Below are 21,852 nucleotides of genomic sequence, written 5' to 3' on the forward strand. Positions count from 1 at the left end.
CTCTGCCATGTTCCCACTGAAGTTGAGAGCATGGAATTTTATTTTAGAAATATAATCTCAGACTCCTGAACATAAAGATGATGTCCTATATTTCTGTATCCCTAATACCTAGTTCAGCCCTGACACACAATCTATACTCAACAAACGTTTGCTGAATGAATGATTAGAGAAGGCCTAGACTGGGAGCCAGGGAAATTAATTAGAGGACTCTTTCCACACCATAGATGAGAAATGACAAAGGACTGGACTAAAGCAAGACTATGGGGATGGAGATAAACGGATAGATTTGAGAGAGATTTAGGAGGTAGAATTTGTGAGATTAACGGCTGATTGCTTGTGGAGAGAGTTTTGGCTTGGTTGACGAATGGGCTGTGGCAACAGAGGAGAGAGAGGAGAAAGAGCAGAGAATTTGTTTCTGTGTGATCCTGTTTTGCCAAGGAGGGTGGTGAAGAGGAGCATAAACTCAGTGTGCTTTTCTTTGTGTTGGTAACACTAGTGGAACTGAGGTGGAGATAACCGATGAATGTATTGAATAGTGGGGCACAGAAGAGATCTCAGCTCTGGAAGTACATAGGCAGCGATTCTCAAACTTCAGTGGACGTGTGAATCAGCTGGGGGACTTGTTAAAATTTTATCATTTTATTTTTTTATTGAAGTATAGTTGATTTACAATGTTGTGTTTCTGGTGTACAACAAAGTGATTCAGTTATATATATATATTCTTTTTCAGGTTCTCTTCCATTATAGATTATTACAAGATATTAATATAGTTCCCTGTGCTGTACTGTAGGTCCTGCTGTTTATCTATTTTGTTTTTTGGCTGCGCCACACGGCATGCTGGATCTTTAGTTCCCCGACCAGGGATCAAACCTGTGCCCGCTGCAGTGAAAGTGCAGAGTCTTAACCACTGGACCCTCTATTGTATATATAGTAGTGTGTATTTGTTGATCCCAAACTCCTAATTTACCCCACCCCCGACCCCACTTTCCTCTTTGGTAACCATAAGATTGTTTTCTATGCCTGTGAGCCTATTTATGTTTTGTAAATAACTTCATTTGTATCATTTTTTTAGATTCCACAAATAAATGATATCATATAATATTTGTCTTTCTCTGTCTGACTTGCTGAAGTGAACTTAGTATGATAAACTCTAGGTCCGTCCAGGTTGCTGCAAATGGCATTATTTCATTCTTTTTTATGGCTGAGTAATATTCCATTATATAAATGTACCACATCTTCTTTATCCATTCATATGTGGATGGACACTTAGGTTGCTTCCCTGTCTTGGCTATTGTAAATAGTGTTGCTATGAACATCGGGGTGCGTGTATCTTTTCTGATTAGAGTTTTCAAAACTTCATTATTTTAGTCTCAAGTCCAAAGATTTCTTTTTAGTAGCTCTGGAGCAGGGCTCAGGAATCTGCATTTTACACACACATGCACAAACACAGGTGTTCCAGTGCAGAGAGTGTCCAGACCTCACTTTAAGAAACACTAATATTGGTGGTGGGTGGGACCTGAGCCTATGAATTAAAGGGTACAAGCATGAATGAGAAGAGGATTGAGGGAAGAAATCTAGAAAACACATATTTACAGAGAGAACTCACAGAGAGAAAGCTTCTGAGCTGTGGCTTGAGAGCTCTACTACTTATCAGTTCACATCGTTGTCTGAACATCCTAGATTTATGGTCCTTCTTGTTTGGAGCTGAGGGTTTGTATTAGACAAAGGTGAAATAGATACTTTGAAAAGAAGTTGGGTTCAAATTTAGAGGAAGGCTGAGTGGATAACTAAGGAGTTGATCTCCTCAGCTGCTACCATCTGTGAAAGCCATTGGTGAAAGTTTTTGATCAGGTCAAGAAGATGATGAAAGCAGAATTTTCGAAAGATCGGATTTGTACTAAATGGTTGAGAAGAGGAGAAAGTAAAGCAAAATCAGTTTTTAAAAAAGACTGCAGAAAGGGAAAATCAAAAAATGCGAACTGAACTATGTAAAGAATTTTTGAAAACCCTGTGAAAAAAGCAGGGGCTGACACAGAGATTTAATTGGATTGGAGGCTCAGAGGCCAAGGTCGGAGAGAATGTTTAGAAGGGATGGTTAGCAGGGCCAGACACTACAGAGAGAGCAGTAAATCCACCTGCCACTAAAAAAAAAATAATAATAATAGAATACATGGTGTCAAAGGAATAACTGCTGAACAAAGGGCCCTCTCATCCACATCTGTTGCTAAGATAGCATGCTTTTAACTTTTAATTCTTGCATTGATCACACTGAGCATTCAAAGTCACCCTTTCTGAAATTCTGAAAAAGGAAACAATTCCTACCTTTTCAAGGTCTTTGGAAGAGAAGTAAATGACCCAGAAAACTAAGATAAACATCAACATCAGCAGTAATTATGAGCTATGGCATTTGGAAACAAAGCAAGAATCCTGTAAGAGAGGACAGGAGAAATAATCACACGTTAAATCAAATAAATATAACATTGCTGTGTATACCTAGGTTCCTCCTCAGTACTTTTCCAGAATAGGGTTATGTTCTGTTCAACTGCTCTCTTCTGGGTTTCCAGGAAATTCCATCATATGTTCTATTAGAAATCAGAAACAATTGTCCTCTCCAAAGCAGAGAGCTGAACTGGGTGAGGCAGGAAAGAACTCCTGGTTCCTGATTCTCAGATGAACTCTTTCGTTTAGAGTCATATCAGGGCTCTGAGCCTTTTCTGTCATGGAGGGCTCAGCAGGTGTAGTAAGGTTTTAGTGACTGTTTACCCTAAGAAACACTTTTTTTCTGGTGCCCTCTGATGAATTCTGGTCTCTAAATCTCTCTCAGATACACACACACAGGCACACACACATGCACGCATGTATGCACATATGCATTATCTGGTATCCACTCTCCCTGGTCTTACATGCTTCTGGGGCTTCCTTCTGAATCTCCCCTTTGTTTTCTTAGGCAGCGTGTTTCCACCTCAGGTTTTTAATCACCTCATTCTAAAGTAGTTGAGAAACATTGCCATGAAGGGCAAAAGTGTATTCTTTAGAGAAGGTCATTGTTGAGTGGCCGGAATTTTAGTTTTTGTTTTGCAAACCCAGAATAACAAAAGTATGTGCCAAAGAGTTAAATTACAGCAGTGTTTCCCAAACTTCTTTTGCCTGGGACCCACAGTAAGAACATCATATCAAAGCTCATTTCAGGGCACACACACACACACACACACACACACACACCAAAGTTTCATTAAACAATCCTTATCCTTACTGCATGTAATGTACTCTGATATTTTCTAGTTATTCTATTTTACTCTATACTACTCTATTCCATTTTTAAAGTATTTTTCATGCCCAAATAAGATAATTTTACTATCCCCTAAAGGGATGCAATGCACCATTTGAAAAGCACTGGCTGGTCTATGGTTCTCCCTCCTGTCTCTGTCAGTACAGGACCTATGGATGAATATCTCCTCCATCATATTCTCATATTTTCTCACAGGAATTACAGCCGTCCGGAGTTTCTTTGGATAAAGCAGTCTTTGCATTTACTTCGGGACTGGAGTCTCCCTATAAGCTTCACTGATCAAAAGCTGAAATGCCATTTGTGGCCCGAGTGTGCCAGGTAGAATCACAGCCCTCCCCAGCGATGAACTGCCCCTGCTCACTCCACAGAGCCAGAGAAAGAAGCCAGGAGGGAGTTTGTTTTAGAGAACGGACATATCTAATCCCAGCACAGGGTCACCTTTGGTTGAGGTCTTATGTAGTTATTTATTTACTTATTTACGTAGTGGATTTCCTTTGCTTATGCCCTCGTTTCGCTGTCATGTGGAATTAGTCACTTCCACAGTAGCAGAAACATCGGAAAAACTGGAAAGAAGGAAAACAGAAGCCCTCGTCCACGGTTCTTGAATGACTGAGATTTGATTTGCCTGGTTCTTCTCAACATTTGGAGTGTGTTCTTTGTTTTTTGTTGTTGTTGTTGTTGTTTTGCGATACGCAGGCCTCTCACTGTTGTGGCCTCTCCCGTTGCGGAGCACAGGCTCTGGACACGCAGGCTCAGCGGCCATGGCTCACGGGCCCAGCCGCTCCGCAGCATGTGGGATCTTCCCGGACCGGGGCACGAACCCGCGTCCCCTGCATCGGCGGGCGGACTCTCAACCACTGCGCCACCAGGGAAGCCCTGGAGTGTGTTCTTTGTAAACACTTTCCCTTGGTCTAAACAACTTCATCCATTAAGCCTTCCAACAATGATGATTTAAATTAAATCTCAGGGGACTTCCCTGATGGTCCAGTGGTTATGACTATTTTGCGCTTCCACTGCAGGGGGCGCGTGTTTGATCCCTGGTCAGGAGACTAAGATCCCTCATACGGCGGGGCGGGGTGCAGCCGTGGCATGAATGAATGAATGAATGAATGAATAAAATCAATCTCAGGCCATAAGAGGAGGAGCCATAGGTCTAAATCTCACTGCACCCTGCATCTGTAACAGGATAGGAGAGAATCCAAAAGAGCAAATTCTATGGACGTGGGGAATCATTGTCACTAACAGTGGTAAAGTAGTCACAATGCAGCCACCTACCAGGTGGCCTGTTACCACCATATTATACCAGCCATGCTCAATTTGCATTGCTCTGCATGGAGATAGCTATAGAGACAGAGATACCTAGGTAGAGATATGTATATAGATATACATATGTATATTTTACATATATGATATATGTATATACATATAACATTTGTTTGTTTGCATCTGTACCAATCTGTCCTGGCACATATCCATATAACTGTATGGCTATCAGGGCTGTGATCACAGCATGCAGAAGATTGGCACAGAGATACAGTAGATAATTTCTAAAGGAATGTATTGAAAGAAAAGAGATATAGATCCCGGCAGTCCTTCCCCACACCTTATAAGGCATGTTTCTCTCTACTGCCTTGTACTACTGTATTGTGACAATGGTAACAGTGGGTCCAGTATCCTTAAACTAAACCCTAAAAGCCTTCTGTCTTGTGTAGAACTAAGTGAAAACACTTGGCTCCCTAAATCTTTGTTGATAAATGTATGCTCTGAGGCACAGCATAACTACCACAGCCCCATAGATAATGGCATAGTAAACAGACACATGCTTTGTACCCCTAAAATATATAATTAACTCATTTTGTTTTCATAAGACCTGCTGAGCTAGTCAGGACAAATACTACCACCCCAGTGTAACAAAGAGCCTGGGACACAGAGAAGGGCTACAGAAGTGGCCTGAGGTCACCGTGTCAGCAACTGAGCTGAGGTTAGAGCTTCCTTGACTTGTGCGGGCATGCAGCCCACAGGAATGGGCATGGTGGTTTTCGGGGTATGTCTCCACATCCTGGAGACTCATTTGAGAAGAAATAAATGTAGTGAAGGAAAGCTGGTTTTTGGTTGATATAACAGTCTTGGCTTTTACTTCTCAAATTAAAAATTATTGCCCAAAGGCGTGGGTAGTATGAGGCCACATTTGCGGGAAAGAGGGTACTTAGGTACTCCAAGAGTACGTTTTCCCATAGTGTTAATTTTACTCAATGATTTGGTGTGTGTGGGGGGGTGATTAAAGCCATTTAATTGGTAAATGACTTAGACAACTTTGTCAATTTAAACTGCAGCATACCCCTTGGGAAATGCAACATTGGCATAAAGTATTTTTAAGACAAAAGAAAAGATGGCCAAGGAATCTTAATCCCTTAGCAGGGTCTTTTTTTATCCACATGCATAGGCCCTGGGAGGTTAAAATCTATTCCAGTCCACTTTTGGAATACATTCACAGAGAAGTTTGAGCTAAACTCAGAGAACTTCCCCTGGCACACACTCAGGAAACTGTGAGAAAGTGTGAGTGTGCTGCCAACACCCTTGTGGGAGAGGTTGCCTTGACCTCATGAACATAAACCTCCAGTCTGGGAACAGTGGGGGAAGGCAACGAACATTTGCTCTAGGCAGAGCATTAAGAACCCACTCCTGATATTTCCATCCATTTGGACGGACCTTAATGATTTTTTATAAGAAGGTAGCCAGTCTCCTCTTCCTGTTCGAGAAAGCCTGACTTGGTCTAGTGCCGCCTGGACGGTGTAGGTAAGCTTCTCTGATTCTGGGGTTCAGTATTAGAAAGGCTGCTTGCCTACAGATATAAGACACAGTCTCCAATTACAGCTTTCTTATAAGTAACAGTGAATTTTGGAGTGAGGCATTGTTCTCCATTTGCTTTTTTCGAATTCCTCAACTCATTCAGAACTCAGCCTACAGAAAAGATTTTATCAGTACCCCTTTTAAAAAACATGGATTTCCTGAGTACTGCGTGCTATTGGTTACATGATGCTGGTGGTACATTGTCTCATTTAATTCTCATAAACTTGGAGAGTTAGAAAGCATCATCCCCAATACACAGATGGAGAAAGGGAGACTCAGAAAAGTAAAATAATTTGCTTATTCTTTTTTTTTTTTTTTTTTTTTGCTTATTCTTGTGTAAGCCCATGTCTAGGCCTGAGTCTAAGCTCAGAGGAGAGGAATATAAACCATGGCCATGGACCAAATCTGATCTGTGGCCTGTTTTTGTAAATAAAGTGTTTCTTGGAAGACAGCCATTCCCATTTGCTTACATATTGCCTAGGGCTGCTTTTTCCCTGAAACAACAGATTTGAGTAATTGTGACAGAGATCATATGACCCAAAAGGCTGAAATTTTACTATCTGACCCTTGACAGAAAAATTTGCCTATGACCCCCAGTCTAAGCAATCTAATAACTTATTAGATTAGTAAAAGTGAAAAAGTGCAGAGGCTACAGGAAGAAAAGGAGGATATACTCACTAACGGGAGTAGTGAAGTGGCAGAGAAATTATGGCTAATGACGAGCTGTTATTACAGTGGTGTGAAGAGGAAGATCACTGGATTGAAAAGACAAGAAACTATGAGGATTTAGATGTCAGAGGTGTCATCCATGTGACTATTAAAAACACACAGAATGAGAGCAGAATTTGGGGTGGGAAAGAGGGTCATGAACTCAATACTAAAATATTTTACAATGTAAGGGAAAGATTGATAGATGGCAAATAAAAAAGAGTGGTGGGCTTCCCTGGTGGCGCAGTGGTTGAGAGTCTGCCTGCCGATGCAGGGGACATGGGTTCGTGCCCCAGTCCAGGAGGATCCCACATGCCACGGAGCGGCTGGGCCCGTGAGCCATGGCTGCTGAGCCTGAGTGTCCGGAGCCTGTGCTCCGCAACAGGAGAGGCCACAACAGTGAGAGGCCCGCGTACCGCCAAAAAAAAAAAAAAAAAAAAAAAAGAGTGGTGATGGGTATTAGCAGAAGATAATGATCCTCAAAATGAGGAGGAACTCCACAGAAGAAGGTGGAGATTTAATTATTTGAAAGCAGCTCTGTTGATGGCAACCCTCATTGTCCACTGGCTCCTTGCCACTTATATTGAAATACCTGATACCCAGTACCCACGTTAGGCCATCAGAGGTCATAGTGACCTACCAGCTGACATGTCCTTTTGTATCACTAACAAATTTCTAGGCATTTTTATTTAAACTGTTGTTAAAAGTTACTTCCATGTCTTGGCTATTCTAAACAGTGCTGCAATGAACAATGAACATTGAAGCATTATTTACAATAGCCGAGACATGGAAACAACCTAAATGTCCATTGACAGAGGAATGGATAAAGAAGATATGGTACATATATTCAATGTAATATCACTCAGCCATAAAAATGAATGAAATAGGGCTTCCCTGGTGGCGCAGTGGTTGAGAGTCCGCCTGCCGATGCAGGGGACACAGGTTCATGCCCCGGTCCGGGAAGATCCCACATGCCACGGAGCGGCTGGGCCTGTGAGCCATGGCCGCTGAGCCTGCACGTCCGGAGCCTGTGCTCCACAACAGGAGAGGCCACAGCAGTGAGAGGCCCATGTACCGCAAAGAAAAAAAAAAAAAAAAAGAATGAAATAATGCCATTTGCAGCAATATGGATGGACTTAGAGATTATCATACTAAGTGAAGTAAATCAGAGAGAGAAAGACAAATATCATATGATATTACTCATATGTGGAATATAATTTTTAAAATGAAACAAATGAACTTATTTACAAAACAGAAACAGACTTACAGATATCAAAAACAAACTTCTGGTTACCAAAGGGGAAACGTGGTGGGGAGGGATAAATCAGGAGCAAGGGATGAACATGCACACACTGCTGTGTACAAGATAGATAACTAACAAGGACATACTGTAGAGCACAGGGAACCCTACTCAATATTCTGTGATAAGCTATAAGAGAAAAGAATCTGAAAAAATGAATAAATGTATATTTATAACTGAATCACTTTATTGTACACCTGAAACTAACACAACATTGTAAATCAGTTATACTCTCATAAAATTAAAATTTTAACAATAACAACAAAAAGGCATTTACCAAGCATCACAGCATCTGCTGCTCCACCTGCACAAACTTTAATGAGAATCTGCAAGCAAATAAAAAGGCATGTGTCTAACGAAAAAAAAACTTGTTGTTAAAGGGAATGTATAGGAAGGAGACCTTTGAGATGACATTTGAGAATCTCCCATTTCCAAATGCTACCATCACATACAGCTTTCCACATAAAATATTCACATAACACTAGCAGAAAATAACAAAGTAGTGCCAAAATGTGGATTCTGCGCCCTTGGCTCCTACCATCAGCATTTATGTGAACCCCTTCTCTGCACCAGCCTCATGGTGGGCTGGCTTAAACTCTAACTTTAGAAAGACTACAAGTAATTGTATTTAATGGATTTTGGGGTTGTTCAGGTATAAACAAAACCAAGAATGGTTTTCATTCCATGTTTTGTGTTTAGTACCCTTCAACCCCAAACAGAGTGAACTGATTTTCCCTCAGTATGTTTCTAGTATGTGATGCATTCCAGTATTTGAACATATATCCCACATAACTGTATTTATTTTTGTTTTAACAGCTTTATTAAGCTATAATATCCATACCATAAAACCCATTCACTGACTTTTAATAAATTTACCTAATTATGAAACCATTACCTAAAATCAATTTTAGAACATTTTTATCATCCCCAAAAGATCCCTTGTCTCCATATTCAGGCCCTTCTTATTCCCACCTCCAGCTTCAGGTGACCATTAATCTGCTTTCAGTCACTTGGTCTTTTCTGGACATTTCATATAAATGTAATCATTCAATATATGGTCTTTTATGTCTGGCTTTTTTTTTTTTTTTGCTTAGCATAAGGTTTTGGAGGTTTATTCTATGTAGTAGCATGAATCAGTACTTCATTCATTTTTATTTCTGGACAATATACCACTGTCTGGATAGACCACATTTTATTTATCCATTCATCAGTTTATGGACATTCAAGTTGTTTCCCCTTTGGGGCTCTTATGAATAATGCTGCTGTAAACATTTATGTACAAGTTTTTGTGTGGACATATGTTTCCATTTTTCTTGGTATATACCAGGAGTTGAATTTCTGGGTATATGGTAACTCTGTATTTAACATTTGGAGGAACTGTCAGGAAATGCACCACTTTATAGTCCCACTAGCAATGGATGAGGATCCCAATTTCCCCACATCTTCACGAACCCTTGGTATTATCTATCTTTTTCATTATAGTCATTCTAGTGTATCTGAAGTGGTATCTCACTGTCATTTTGATTTGCATTTCCCTCATGACTAATGCTGTTGAGCATCTTTTCATGTGTTGATTGGTTTTTTATGCATCTTCTTTGGAGAAATGTTTATTCATATCTATTGTCTATTTTTTAATTAGGTTACTTGTCTTTTTATTATTGAATTTTAAAAGTTCTTTATCTATTCTATGCACAAGCCCCTGATTGGCTATATGATTTGCAAATGTTTTCTCCCATTCTGTAGATCGTCTTTTCATTTTTTAAATCGTGTCCTTTGAAACACAAGACATTTTAATTTCAATGAATTTGAATGTATCTTTTTTTTTTTCTTTTGTTACTTGTACTTTTGGTCAAATCTAAGAAGGCTTTGTCTAACCTAAGGTCACAAAAATTTAATCATATATTTTCATTTTTATTATTGAACTATAGTTGATTTACAATATAGTGTTTGTTTCAGGTGTACAGAAAAATGATTCATATATATGTATTTCTTTTCAGATTCTTTTCAATTTATATATTTTCTTTTTAAGAGTTTTGTAAATTTGTTGTAACATGTAGGTCTATAATCCATTTTGAGTTAATCTTTGTATATGGTGTGAGGAAGTGTTCCAACTTCATTGTTTTGCAAGTGGATATCCAGTTGTCCCAGCATCATTTGTCAAATAGACTATTCAAACTATTCTTTCCCCACTGAATTGTCTCAGCACTCTTGCCAAAAAGCAATAGATTATATTTGTAATGGTTTATTTCTGAACTTTGAATTCATTCCATTGATCTATGAGTTTACTCTTATACCAGTACCACACAGGCTTGATTACTGTTACTTTGCAGAAGGACTCAAACTGGGAAGTATGGATTATCTGAAGTTATTCTTTTTCAAGATTGTTTTGGCTATTCTGGGTCCCTTGCATTTTCATATGAATTTTAGGATCAGCTTGTTAATTTCTGCAAAAAAGCTATCTGATAGCAATTGTGTTGAATCTGCAGATCAGTTTGGAAAGAACTGTCATCCTAACAATATTAAGTCCTCAGATCCATGAACATGGGATGTCTTTCCATTTTTTTTAGGAGTTATATAATTACTTGCAACAATGTTTTGTAGTTTTCAGAATATAAGAATTTCACTTATTTTATTAAATTGATTCCTAAGTATTCTTTTTGATGCTACTGTAAATAGAATTGTTTTGTTCATTTCATTTTCAATTTTTTCATTGATAATTTATAGAAATACTACTGGTTTGGGTATATTGATCTTATACTCTGCAACTTTGCTGAACTCATTTATTTTTTCTAATAGTTTTTAGTGAATTGCTTAGGATTTTCTATACGGAGTGTCATATCACCTGCAAATAGAGATAGTTTTACTTCTTCCTTTCCAATCTGAATGTCTCTTATTTTTTCTTACCTAATTGCCCTGCCTAGAACCTCCAGTACAATGCTGAATAACACTGTTGAAAGCATGCATCTTTTCCTTTTTCTTTATCTTAGGGGAAGCTTTCAATCTTAAACCACTAAGTACAGCCGACCCTCAGTATCAGTATTGGTTTCAGCACCCCCTCATCCCCCACTTCCCGCGAACACCAAAATCCACAGATGCTCAAGTCTTGTACAGTCAGCCCTCCATATCTACGAATGTAAACCCATGGCCACCTGTATGATGTTAGATAGATGATAGATAGATAGATAGATAGATAGCTATGCTTGTTTTATGGCATAGTACATGTTCTTTCCTGAAAAATATTACCCATGCACTTGATAAGTATGTGTAATCTGCTTTTGTTGGATGAAACATTCTATAGATATCTGTGAGGTCTAGTTGGTTTATAACATTGAAGTCTTATATTTCCTTGTCAGTCTTCTGCCTAGTTGTTCTAACCATTGTTAAAGTGGGATATTGAAGTCTCCATTATTGTTGAATTGTCTATTTCTCCCTTTAATTCTGTCAGTTATTGCTCCATGTATTTTGGAGCTCTATTATTAGATGCATATATTTTTCTCATTGCTATATATGCATGATGGATTGACCCTTTTATCATTAGAAAATGTTCCTATTTATCTCCATTAACATTATTTGTTTTAAAGTCTATTTTGTCTGGTATTGGTATAGCAACTCTAGCTTTCTTATGACTGCTATATTAATGATATGTCTTTTGCCATCATTTTACTTTCATTCTGTTTGAATCATTAAATGTAGTGTAGCTACTTTGTCAGCACATATTTGGATATTGTCTTATTAACCAATATGGCAGTCTCTGTCTTTTGATTGGACTGATTAATCCACTCACATTTAATGTTATCATTGAGATAGTTGCTTTTTAGTTTTGTTTTGTTTTCGTTGTGTCCCATGTCTTTTTGTTCCTCTGTTCCTTCTTTACTGCTTCATTTGTATTAAATGAATATTTTCTAGTGTAACTCTTAATTCTCTTAATGGTATCTTGACTATTTAAAAAAATTAATTGTTGTTCTAGCAATTACCATATACAGTAGATTCTCAATATTCATGGTAGTTAAGTTCTATAGTCACCTTTTACCTGTGTGTGTCAATTCGAATTATTCTCTGGGTCACCTACTTTTAGCCTGAAGAATTCCCCTTACTATTTCTTGTAACACAGGTCTACTAGCAATGAATTCTCTCCATTTTTGTTCATCTGAGAATGTCTTTTTTTCTCAACCTTGATTTGTGAAAAATAGTTTTGCTGGGTAAAAGCCTTGGTTGATGAGTTTTGGGGTTTGTTTTTTTTTTCTCTTCCTCTTAGCACTTTAAATATTTATCCTACTGTCTTCTGGATCCATTGTTTCTAATGAGAAGTTGACTGTTAATCTTACTGGGGTTTCCTTGCACGTGACTGGTCATTTTTCTTTTTCTTTTTTTCCTTCCAGTTTTATTGATATAATTGACGTACAGCATTGTTTAAGTTTCAGGTGAACAGCATAATGATTTGACTTACATACATCATGAAATGATTACCACAAAAAGTTTAGTGAACATACATCATCTCATATAGATACAAAATTAAAGAAATGTAAAAAATAAAATATTTTTCCTTGTGATGAGAACTCTTAGGATTTACTCTCTTAACAACTTTCATATATAATGAACAGCAGTGTTAATTATATATATAATGTTGTACATTACATCCCTAGCACTAATCTATTTTTTGACTGGGAGTTTGTACCTTTTGACTGCCTTCATCCAATTCACTCTCTACCCCCCCACCGCCAATTCTGATAAGCACAAATCTGATCTCTTCTGCTATGACTTTGTTTGTTTTTGAAGTATAATTGACCTAAAACAATATGTTACTGTTGCACAACACAATGATTCAACATTTCTATACATATCAATATGATCACCATGATAGGTCTAGTTACAAATTGTCACCATAAAAATATATTACATAGATATTGACTATATTCCCCACACTGTACATTTCATACCCATGACTCATTTATTTTGCAACTGGAAGTTTGTACCTCTTACTCTCCTTCACCTATTTCTTTTTTTTTTAACATCTTTATTGAAGTATAACTGCTTTACAATGGTGTGTCAGCCTCTGCTTTATAACAAAGTGAATCAGTCACACATATACATATGTCCCCATATCTCTTCCCTCCTGCATCTCTTTCCCTCTCACCCTCCCTATCCCACCCCTCTAGGTGGTCACAAAGCACTGAGCTGTTCTCCCTGTGCTATGTGGTTGACTCCCACTAGCTATCTATTTTACGTTTGGTAGTGTATATATGTCCATGCCACTCTCTCACTTTGTCCCAGCTTACCCTTCCACCTCCCCGTATCCTCGAGTCCATTATCTGGTAGGTCTGCATCTTTATTCCCATCTTGCCCAAGGTTCTTCGGACCATTTTTTTTCTTTTTTCTTTTTTTTTTTTTTTTTTTTTAGATTCCATATGTATGTGTTAGCATACGGTGTTTGTTTTTCTCTTTCTGACTTACTTCATTCTGTATGACAGTATCTAGGTCCATCCACCTCACTACAGATAACTCAACTTCGTTTCTTTTTATGGCTGAGTAATATTCCATTGTATATATGTGCCACATCTTCTTTATCCATTCATCTGTTGATGGACACTTAGGTTGCTTCCATGTCCTGGCTATTGTGAATAGAGCTGCGATGAACATTTTGGTACATGACTCTTTTTGAATTATGGTTTTCTCAGGGTATATGCCCAGTAGTGGGATTGCTGGGTCATATGGTAGTTCTATTTTTAGTTTTTTAAGGAACCTCCATACTGTTCTCCATAGTGGCTGTATCAATTTACATTCCCACCAACAGTGCAAGAGGGCTCCCTTTTCTCCACACCCTACCCAGCATTTATTGTTTGTAGACTTTTTGATGATGGCCATTCTGACTGGTGTGAGATGATATCTTATTGTAGTTTTGATTTGCATTTCTCTAATGATTAATGATGTTGAGTATTCTTTCATGTGTTTGTTGGCAATCTGTATATCTTCTTTGGAGAAATGTCTACTTAGGTCTTCTGCCTACTTTTGGATTGGGTTGTTTGTTTTTTTGATATTGAGCTGCATGAGTTGCTTGTATATTTTGGAGATTAATCCTTTGTCAGTTGCTTCATTTGCAAATATTTCCTCCCATTCTGAGGGTTGTCTTTTCATCTTGTTTATGGTTTCCTTTGCGTGGAAAAGCTTTTAAGTTTCATTAGGTCCCATTTGTTTATTTTTGTTTTTATTTCCATTTCTCTAGGAGGTGGGTCAGAAAGGATCTTGCTGTGATTTATGTCATAGAGTGTTCTGCCTATGTTTTCCTCTAAGAGTTTGATGGTGACTGGCCTTACATTTAGGTCTTTAATCCATTTTGAGTTTATTTTTGTGTATGGTGTTAGGGAGTGTTCTAATTTCATTCTTTAAATGATATATTAAACAAGATGGACTTAATTGGTATTTATAGGACATTCCATCCAAAAACAACGGAATACACATTCTTCTCAAGTGCTCATGGAACATTCTCCAGGATAGATCATATCTTGGGTCACAAATCAAGCCTTGGTAAATTTAAGAAAATTGAAATCGTATCAAGTATCTTTTCCAACCACAATGCTATGAGACTAGATATTAATTACAGGAAAAAATCTGTAAGAAATACAAACACATGGAGTCTAAACAGCACACTACTTAATAACTAAGAGATCACTGAAGAAATCAAAGAGGAAATCAAAAAATACCTAGAAACAAATGACAATGAAAACACAATGACCCAAAACCTAAAGGATGCAGCAAAAGCAGTTCTAAGAGGAAAGTTTATAGCAATACAATCCTACCTTAAGAAACAAGAAACATCTCAAATAAACAACCTAACCTTACTCCTAAAGCAATTAGAGAAAGAAGAACAAAAAAACCCCAAGGTTAGCAGAAGGAAAAAACTCATAAAGATCAGATCAGAAATAAATGAAAAAGAAATGAAGGGAATGATAGAAAAGTCAATAAAACTAAAAGCTGGTTCTTTGAGAAGATAAACAAATTTGATAAACCATTAACCAGACTTATCAAGAAAAAAAGAGAGAAGACTCAATCAATAGAATTAGAAATGAAAAAGGAGAAGTAACAACTGACACTGCAGAAATACAAAGGATCATGAGACATTACTGAAAGCAACTATATGCCAATAAAATGGACAACCTGGAAGAAATGGACAAATTCTTAGAAATGCACAACCAGCTGAGACTGAACCAGGAAGAAACAGAAAATATGAGCAGACCAATCACAAGCACTGAAATTGAAACTGTGATTAAAAATCTTTCACCTTGGGGCTTCCCTGGTGGTGCAGTGGTTGAGAGTCTGCCTGCCAATGCAGGGGACACGGGTTTGTGCCCCGGTCCGGGAGGATCCCATGTGCTGTGGAGTGGTTGGGCCCGTGAGCCATGGCCACTGAGCCTGTGCATCCGGAGCCTGTGCTCCGCAACAGGAGAGGCCACAGCAGTGAGAGGCCCGCGTACCGCAAAAAAAAAATCTTTCACCTTTTTCTTTTCATTTTTATCTGTCTGATTTACGGATTTTCACTTTGTTTTTCAACACTTTCACTGATGTGTCTGGATGTGGATCTCTATACTATCCTAGTTGGAGTTGGTTGAGCTTCTTGGATGTGTAGATTAGTGTTTTTCATTAAATTTGAGAAATTTTCAATGATTATTTCTTCAAATACTTTTTCTACTCTTTTCTCTCTCTCCCCTCTCCTGTTGCTCTCCCAGGATGTCTATGTCAGTGTGCTTAAATTGTGCCACATGTCTATGAGGTCTATCTATTTTTCTCATGATATTTCTCCCTATTCCTCTATAGTCTCTATCAAGTTATCTTCAAATATAGTAATTTGTCAATTCAACTATACTATTGAGCTTTTCTTTTCAAGTCTACTATTGTATTTTTCAACTCTAAAATTTCTATTTTGCTCTTTGTTTATTTTTTTTAATAATTTCTCTTTATTGATGATCTCTTTGATGAGATATTGTCATAATACCTTTCTTTAACATCTTTAAGCAGAATTTCCTTCAGTTCTTTGAATATACATGCATACCCCATTTATTACACTTCACTTTTTGCATTTTATAGATATTGTGCTTTTTACAAATTGAAGGTTTGTGGCAACTCTGCATCAAGCAAGTTTATCAGCACCATTTTTCCAATAACATTTGCTCACTTCATGTCTCTGTGTCACATTTTGGTAATTCCTGCAATATTTCAAACTTTTTCAATATTGTTATATTTGTTATAGTGATTTGTGATCAGTGATCTTTGATGTTACTATTTTAATTATTTTGGGTCACCAAGAACCATACTCATTTAACACAGTGAACTCCACTGATAAATGCGTGTGTTTTGACTGCTCCACCATACTGCTCTCTCTCTTTTTCTCCTCAAGCCTCCCTATTCCCTGAGACACAATTATATTGAAATTAGGCTAGTCAATAACCTACAATGGCTTCTAAGTGAAAGGAAAATTTGCATGTCTCTCACTTTAAATCAAAAGCTGGAAATGATTAAGCTTAGTGAGGAAGGCATGCCAAAAGCTGAGACAGGCAGAAAGCTAGGCCTCTTGCACCAAAGAGTTATCCAAGCTGTGAATACAAAGGAAAAGTTCTTGAAGGAAATCAAAAGTACTCCTCCAGTGAACACACAGATGATAAGAAAACGAAACAGCCTTATTGCTGATATGGCATAAGTTTTAGTAGTCTGGATAGAAGATCAAACCAGCCACAACATTCCCTTAAGCCAAAGCCTAATCCAGAGAAAGGCCCTAACTCTCTTCAATTCTATGAAGGCTAAGAGAGGTGAGACAGCTACAGAAAAAAAAGTTTGAAGCTAGCAGAGGTTGGTTCATGAGGTTTAAAGAAAGAAGCCATCTCCATAACATAAAAGTGCAACATGAAGCAGTAAGTGCTGATGTAGAAGCTGCAGCAAGTTATCCAGAAGATCTAGCTTAGTTAAGCAATGAAGTTTGCTATACTAAACAAAAGATTTTCAGTGTAGACATAACAGCCTTATAATGGAAGAAAATGCCATCTAGGATTTCTGTAGCTGGAGAGGAGAAGTCAATGTCTAGCTTCAAAGAACAGGCTGACTCTCTTGTTAGCAGCTAATGCAGCTGGTGGCATTAAGTTGAAGCCAATGCTCATTTACCATTCCCAAAATCCTAAGGCCCTTATGAATTATGTTAAGTCTACTCTGCCTGTGCTTTATAAATGGAACAACAAAGCCTGGATGATAGCTCATCTATTTACAACATGGTTTACTAAATATTTTAAGCACACTGTTGAGAACTACTGTCCAGGAAAAAAAAGGTTCCTTTCAAAACATTACTGCTCACTGACAATGCACCTGGTCACCCAAGGACTCTAATGCAGCTGAACAAAATTATTAATGTTTTCATGCCTGCTAACACAGCATCAATTCTGTAGCCCATGGATCAAGGAGTAATTTTGACTTTCAGGTCTCATTATTTAAGAAATACATTTTGTAGGGCAGTAGCTGCCATAGATAATGATTCCTCTGACAGATCTGGGCAAAGTAAATTAAAAATCTCTGGAAAGGTTCACCATTCTAGATGCCATTAAGAACATTGGTGATTCATGGGAAAAGGTCAAAATATCAACATTAACAGGAGTTTGGAAGAAGTTGATTCCAACCCAAATGAATGACTTTGAGGGGTTCAAGACTTCAGTGGAGGAAGCAACAGCAGATGTGGTGGAAATAGCAAGAGAGCTAGATTTAGAAGTGGAGCCTGAAGATGTGACTGAATTGCTATAATCTCATGATAATACTTCTACAGATGAAGAATTGCTTCCTATGGGTCAGCAAAGAAAGTGGTTACTTGAGATGGAATCCACTTCTGGTGAAGATGCTTGAAGATTGTTGAAATAACAGCAAAAGGTTTAGAATATTACATAAACTTAGTTGATAAAGCAGCAGCAAAGTCTGAGAGGACTGACTCCAATTTTGAAAGAAGTTCCACTGTTGGTAAAATTCTACCAAACAGCATTGCATGGTACAGAGAAATCGTACATGAAAGGAAGAGTCAACTAATGTGACAAACTTTATTGTTGTCTTATTTTAAGTTGCAACAGCCATTTCAAGCCTCAGCAACCCTGCTCGGTCAATATCTATCAAGACAAGAGCCCTCACCAGCAGAAAGATTATGACTCACTGAAGACTTAGATGATGGTTAGCATTTTTTAGCAATAAAGTATTTTTAAACTAAGGTATGTACATTTTTTAGACATAATGCTATTGCACCCCTAATAGATTTTGGTATGGTGTAAACATAATCTTTATATGCCCTGGGAAACCAAAAAAAATCATTTGACTCACTTTATTGTGGTATGCACTTTATTGCAGTGGTCTGGAGCTAAACCCACAATATCTCCAAGGTATGCCTGTATGTATAATTGTTGTTTTGAAGTTTTTGCCTGCTAGATCTGACACCTTGGTCCTCTCTAGGGCAATTTCTGTTGTTTGCTTTTATTATATTTTTCCCTGTTTTGGGGTCATAATTTCCTGTTTCTTTGCATGTCTCTTTTTTGTTGATGTTGTTGAAAACTGAAAAATTCAGATAGTATATTGCAGTAACTGTATACACTGATCTCCCCGCCTGGAGCTGGATGTTGTTGTTGTTTGCTTGTTTATTTGTTTAGTGTTTTGCTTGACTATTTTAGTAAAGTCTATTTCTCCTGGAGTATGCAGCCTTTAGTGTTACTCCTCAGAAGGTGTAACCCTGGGCGTGCACACAATCACCCTGAGTTGACAGTGGTTTTATCAAGGCTCTCTTTGACCATCTTTTATCCTGATCTCTCTGTTAAGCTGTCTGCATCTATTGGTATGACATCCAGCTGTTAGGTTCCAGTAATTGCTGACTGACTGCTCCATTATTTTTGACTAATGCAATTAAATGTGGGTCACTTTGCATGGGCAATCTTTGAGATGAGTCGTTGAGGTTTGTTCCAACTCCAGAGCACTCTTAGCTTCCTCCTTCTGTGGGTTCTCTCTGGCAAACTAGTCAGTCTGTGGTTTAGCTTGCTGCTCTCAAGTAACTACCAGCCTCCTCTTAATTGCCTACCTCCAATATCTCCACTGGTTTTTGAGAGTGGCCTTAGGCTTGAACTTCCCAAATAAAGTCAGTTCTCTCAGGGAGAACTTTGAAGCATTCTGTTCTATGTCCTGCCTTTCCAAAACCTCTGCAATTGCTCCAGAACTGAGGCAGGGACACTGGCCCACTTTTCTCAGAGTGACATGCTAGCTCTGCACACAGATCCTCCCAGCTTGTCTCTCCCAGCAAGTAAGCTGGATGGGGGTGATCTGGGCCCAGGATTATTACTCTACCACACCTGGAATAGAATTTGTGCCCTACAAGTAGAGGCTAGGAGGAGGAAGAGAGTCCTCAATTTCTCAGTCATTCTTGCCTGGAATAGAACTTCTACAACATGGAGCTGGAGGGGGTGAGAAATGCTGGTGGCTTGACCCTTCTGGGGAATATACCTGGGGAAAGGGGAAGCCCTGTGTTCTTGGTTGCACCCACAAGAATGAAATTTCTGTCATCTTGAACTGGGTGGGGGTGGGGGGAGAAATGGGTGGAGGAAGGGAGCATTTCATTTCTCAAATGCCATAAACTGTTGCTGTTCTAAACAAGATTTAGTAGATGTTCTTTTTAAATTGTTTATTCATTTGCTGTATTCCCTTAGGATAACTTTCAGAGACTTTAAATCTTTGTTTTATAATTTTCACCAGTTATGGTTGTTTCACTGGGAAGAGGGTCCATGTTGTTCCTCAAATGACTATTTCAGAAGTTGTCTTGGATTGTTACTGTTTCCAAAATCATCCCTGAGGGTAGGGTTTTTCTGTGGATTTCTAAATCAGCTCAGCCCCCTCCAGCTGCCATTCCTCATGGCTACTGCTCCGTGGATCTGGAAGTAAAATGAGAGCATCCCTAAGTTAAAATGTCAGAGATTCCACTCTTCTTATCAAGATTCAGTAGTCTTTTTCTTAAATAAATGCTTCTTTATTTGTTGTATGCATTTGGTTAACTTCTGAGTTCTGAAATAGTTGTTTTTGATAATTTTGTCCAGTAGGTTTTGGGGGGGAGGATTTTCCAAGGTTCTAATTCTACTAATCCAAAAGTCATGTCCTACTAGTCTGGTTTTATATTTATAGTGTCCATTAAAAGATTAACAAACATTGATATTTTGTAAAGAAACATATAAGGACAAGTCACAGTCCCTATCCACTCTCATTATCTTCCTATCCTGTTCCTTTCCTCACTTGCCCTACATGTCTGACCAGGTTCTAAATTACCTTGTGCTCATTCTTGCCTTCATGGCTTTGTTCTTTCTTTTCCTTCTGTCTGGGATACCCTTCACTCTCTTTCACCTGGTTAATCCCTACCTGTATCAGTTGGGGCCCATTCAAGAAAACAGAAACCATACACTAGATATTTCAACAGAGAGAAGTTATTAGAGAATGAGTTAAACAGATATTGATGGATTCAAAAAGCCAGAGGGGAGGAACAGTGAGATACATGAGACAGTAACTGCAGGAAACAGCCACCACTCCAGGGCTGGGGAAACATAGGAAAGAGGTGGGGTTATCAAAACCCATAAGCTACAAAGAGGGTCCAAGTCAAGTAGGGCTCAAGAAACTATTACAGATGTTGAAAGTCAGAGGAGAGAGCAATAAGAGTAGTTCCTGAAGAGCCCAAAGAAACTAGATGCCACTGCCAGGATGAAAGGCTATTTATTGGTCTTCACTGGCAGGAACAGAGAGCAGACAGGAAGGAACAGTCCCTTGTTCTTCAAAGTCTTGAAGCCTTTCTCTAGTGCCCCTTAACGGCAAACCCTAGTAGGAACCCAGTTGAGGTTTGCAAAATCCCAGCCCCAGCATCACAAGGCAGAATATAGAAAGGTGGTTTTAAGCTGAGGAGCAATATTTTAATAATAGGCACACTATCCATCTGCCTAAATTTACCTCAAATGTCATTTCTAAGAACACTTCCTCGACATCCTTCTCCCTAGTCAAGGCTGGCGCCTGTTCTTTTTGTACCCATAGAACACCAACCTCACTTTTATCATAGCGCTTATCACAATGTTTGTGTTTGCCTCTTTTTGTGTATGACCTAAAGTCAAGAACTGTGTCTTTCATTCCCATGTCCTCTGTATATTAGTTATCCACTGCTGTGTAACTTAGTGGCTTCAGAGGATAAACATGTATTACCTCGGTTTGTGTGGTCAAGATTTCAGGAGTGACTTAGTGGAGGGGTTCTAGCTTGGGGTCTCTCATGAGATTGCTGTCAAGATGGCAGCTGGAGATGCAATCATCGTCTGAAGGCTTTAGGGGGCAGAAGATCTACTTCTCAGATGACTTACTCACATGGTTGCTGTCAGGAGGCCTCGGTTCCTCGGAACCGAGCAAGAGGGCTCGGTTCCTCACCATGTGAATGTCTCCAGAGACTGGGTGAGTGTCCTCATGACATGGCAGCTGGCTCCCCACAAAGCAAGAAAGCAAGGCAGAAATCACAATGCCTTTTAGGATCTAATCACACTATCACTTCCATCAAATTATATTTGTTACAAAGCAAGTCAAGTCCATCCCCATTCAAGAGGTGCAGAATAAGGAAGGCTCCCCCTTATTTTTTTAATTTTTTTTATTGGAGTATAGTTGCTTTACACTGCTGTGTCAGTTTCTGCTGTGG

The 21,852-nt window shown here is 38.6% G+C and overlaps 1 protein-coding gene across 1 annotated transcript in view; it reads right to left on the reverse strand.

The window, feature by feature from the left end:
* LOC308620045 (NXPE family member 2-like) overlaps positions 1-21,308 on the reverse strand; it is a gene marked incomplete at both ends in the record, with an annotated part of 52,920 nt that extends 31,612 nt beyond the window's left edge. Inside the window, 6 exon segments of the mRNA XM_081239393.1 lie at positions 2,323-2,393; positions 2,396-2,427; positions 5,999-6,101; positions 8,425-8,473; positions 20,460-20,591; positions 21,129-21,308. Coding sequence (XP_081095519.1) covers positions 2,323-2,393; positions 2,396-2,427; positions 5,999-6,101; positions 8,425-8,473; positions 20,460-20,591; positions 21,129-21,308 — 567 coding nt within the window.
* Positions 21,309-21,852: the final 544 nt, after the last annotated feature.

Source organism: Mesoplodon bidens (genome assembly GCF_964165515.1).
Source record: "Mesoplodon bidens genome assembly, chromosome: 7".
In the NCBI taxonomy this organism is placed as follows: domain Eukaryota; kingdom Metazoa; phylum Chordata; class Mammalia; order Artiodactyla; family Ziphiidae; genus Mesoplodon; species Mesoplodon bidens.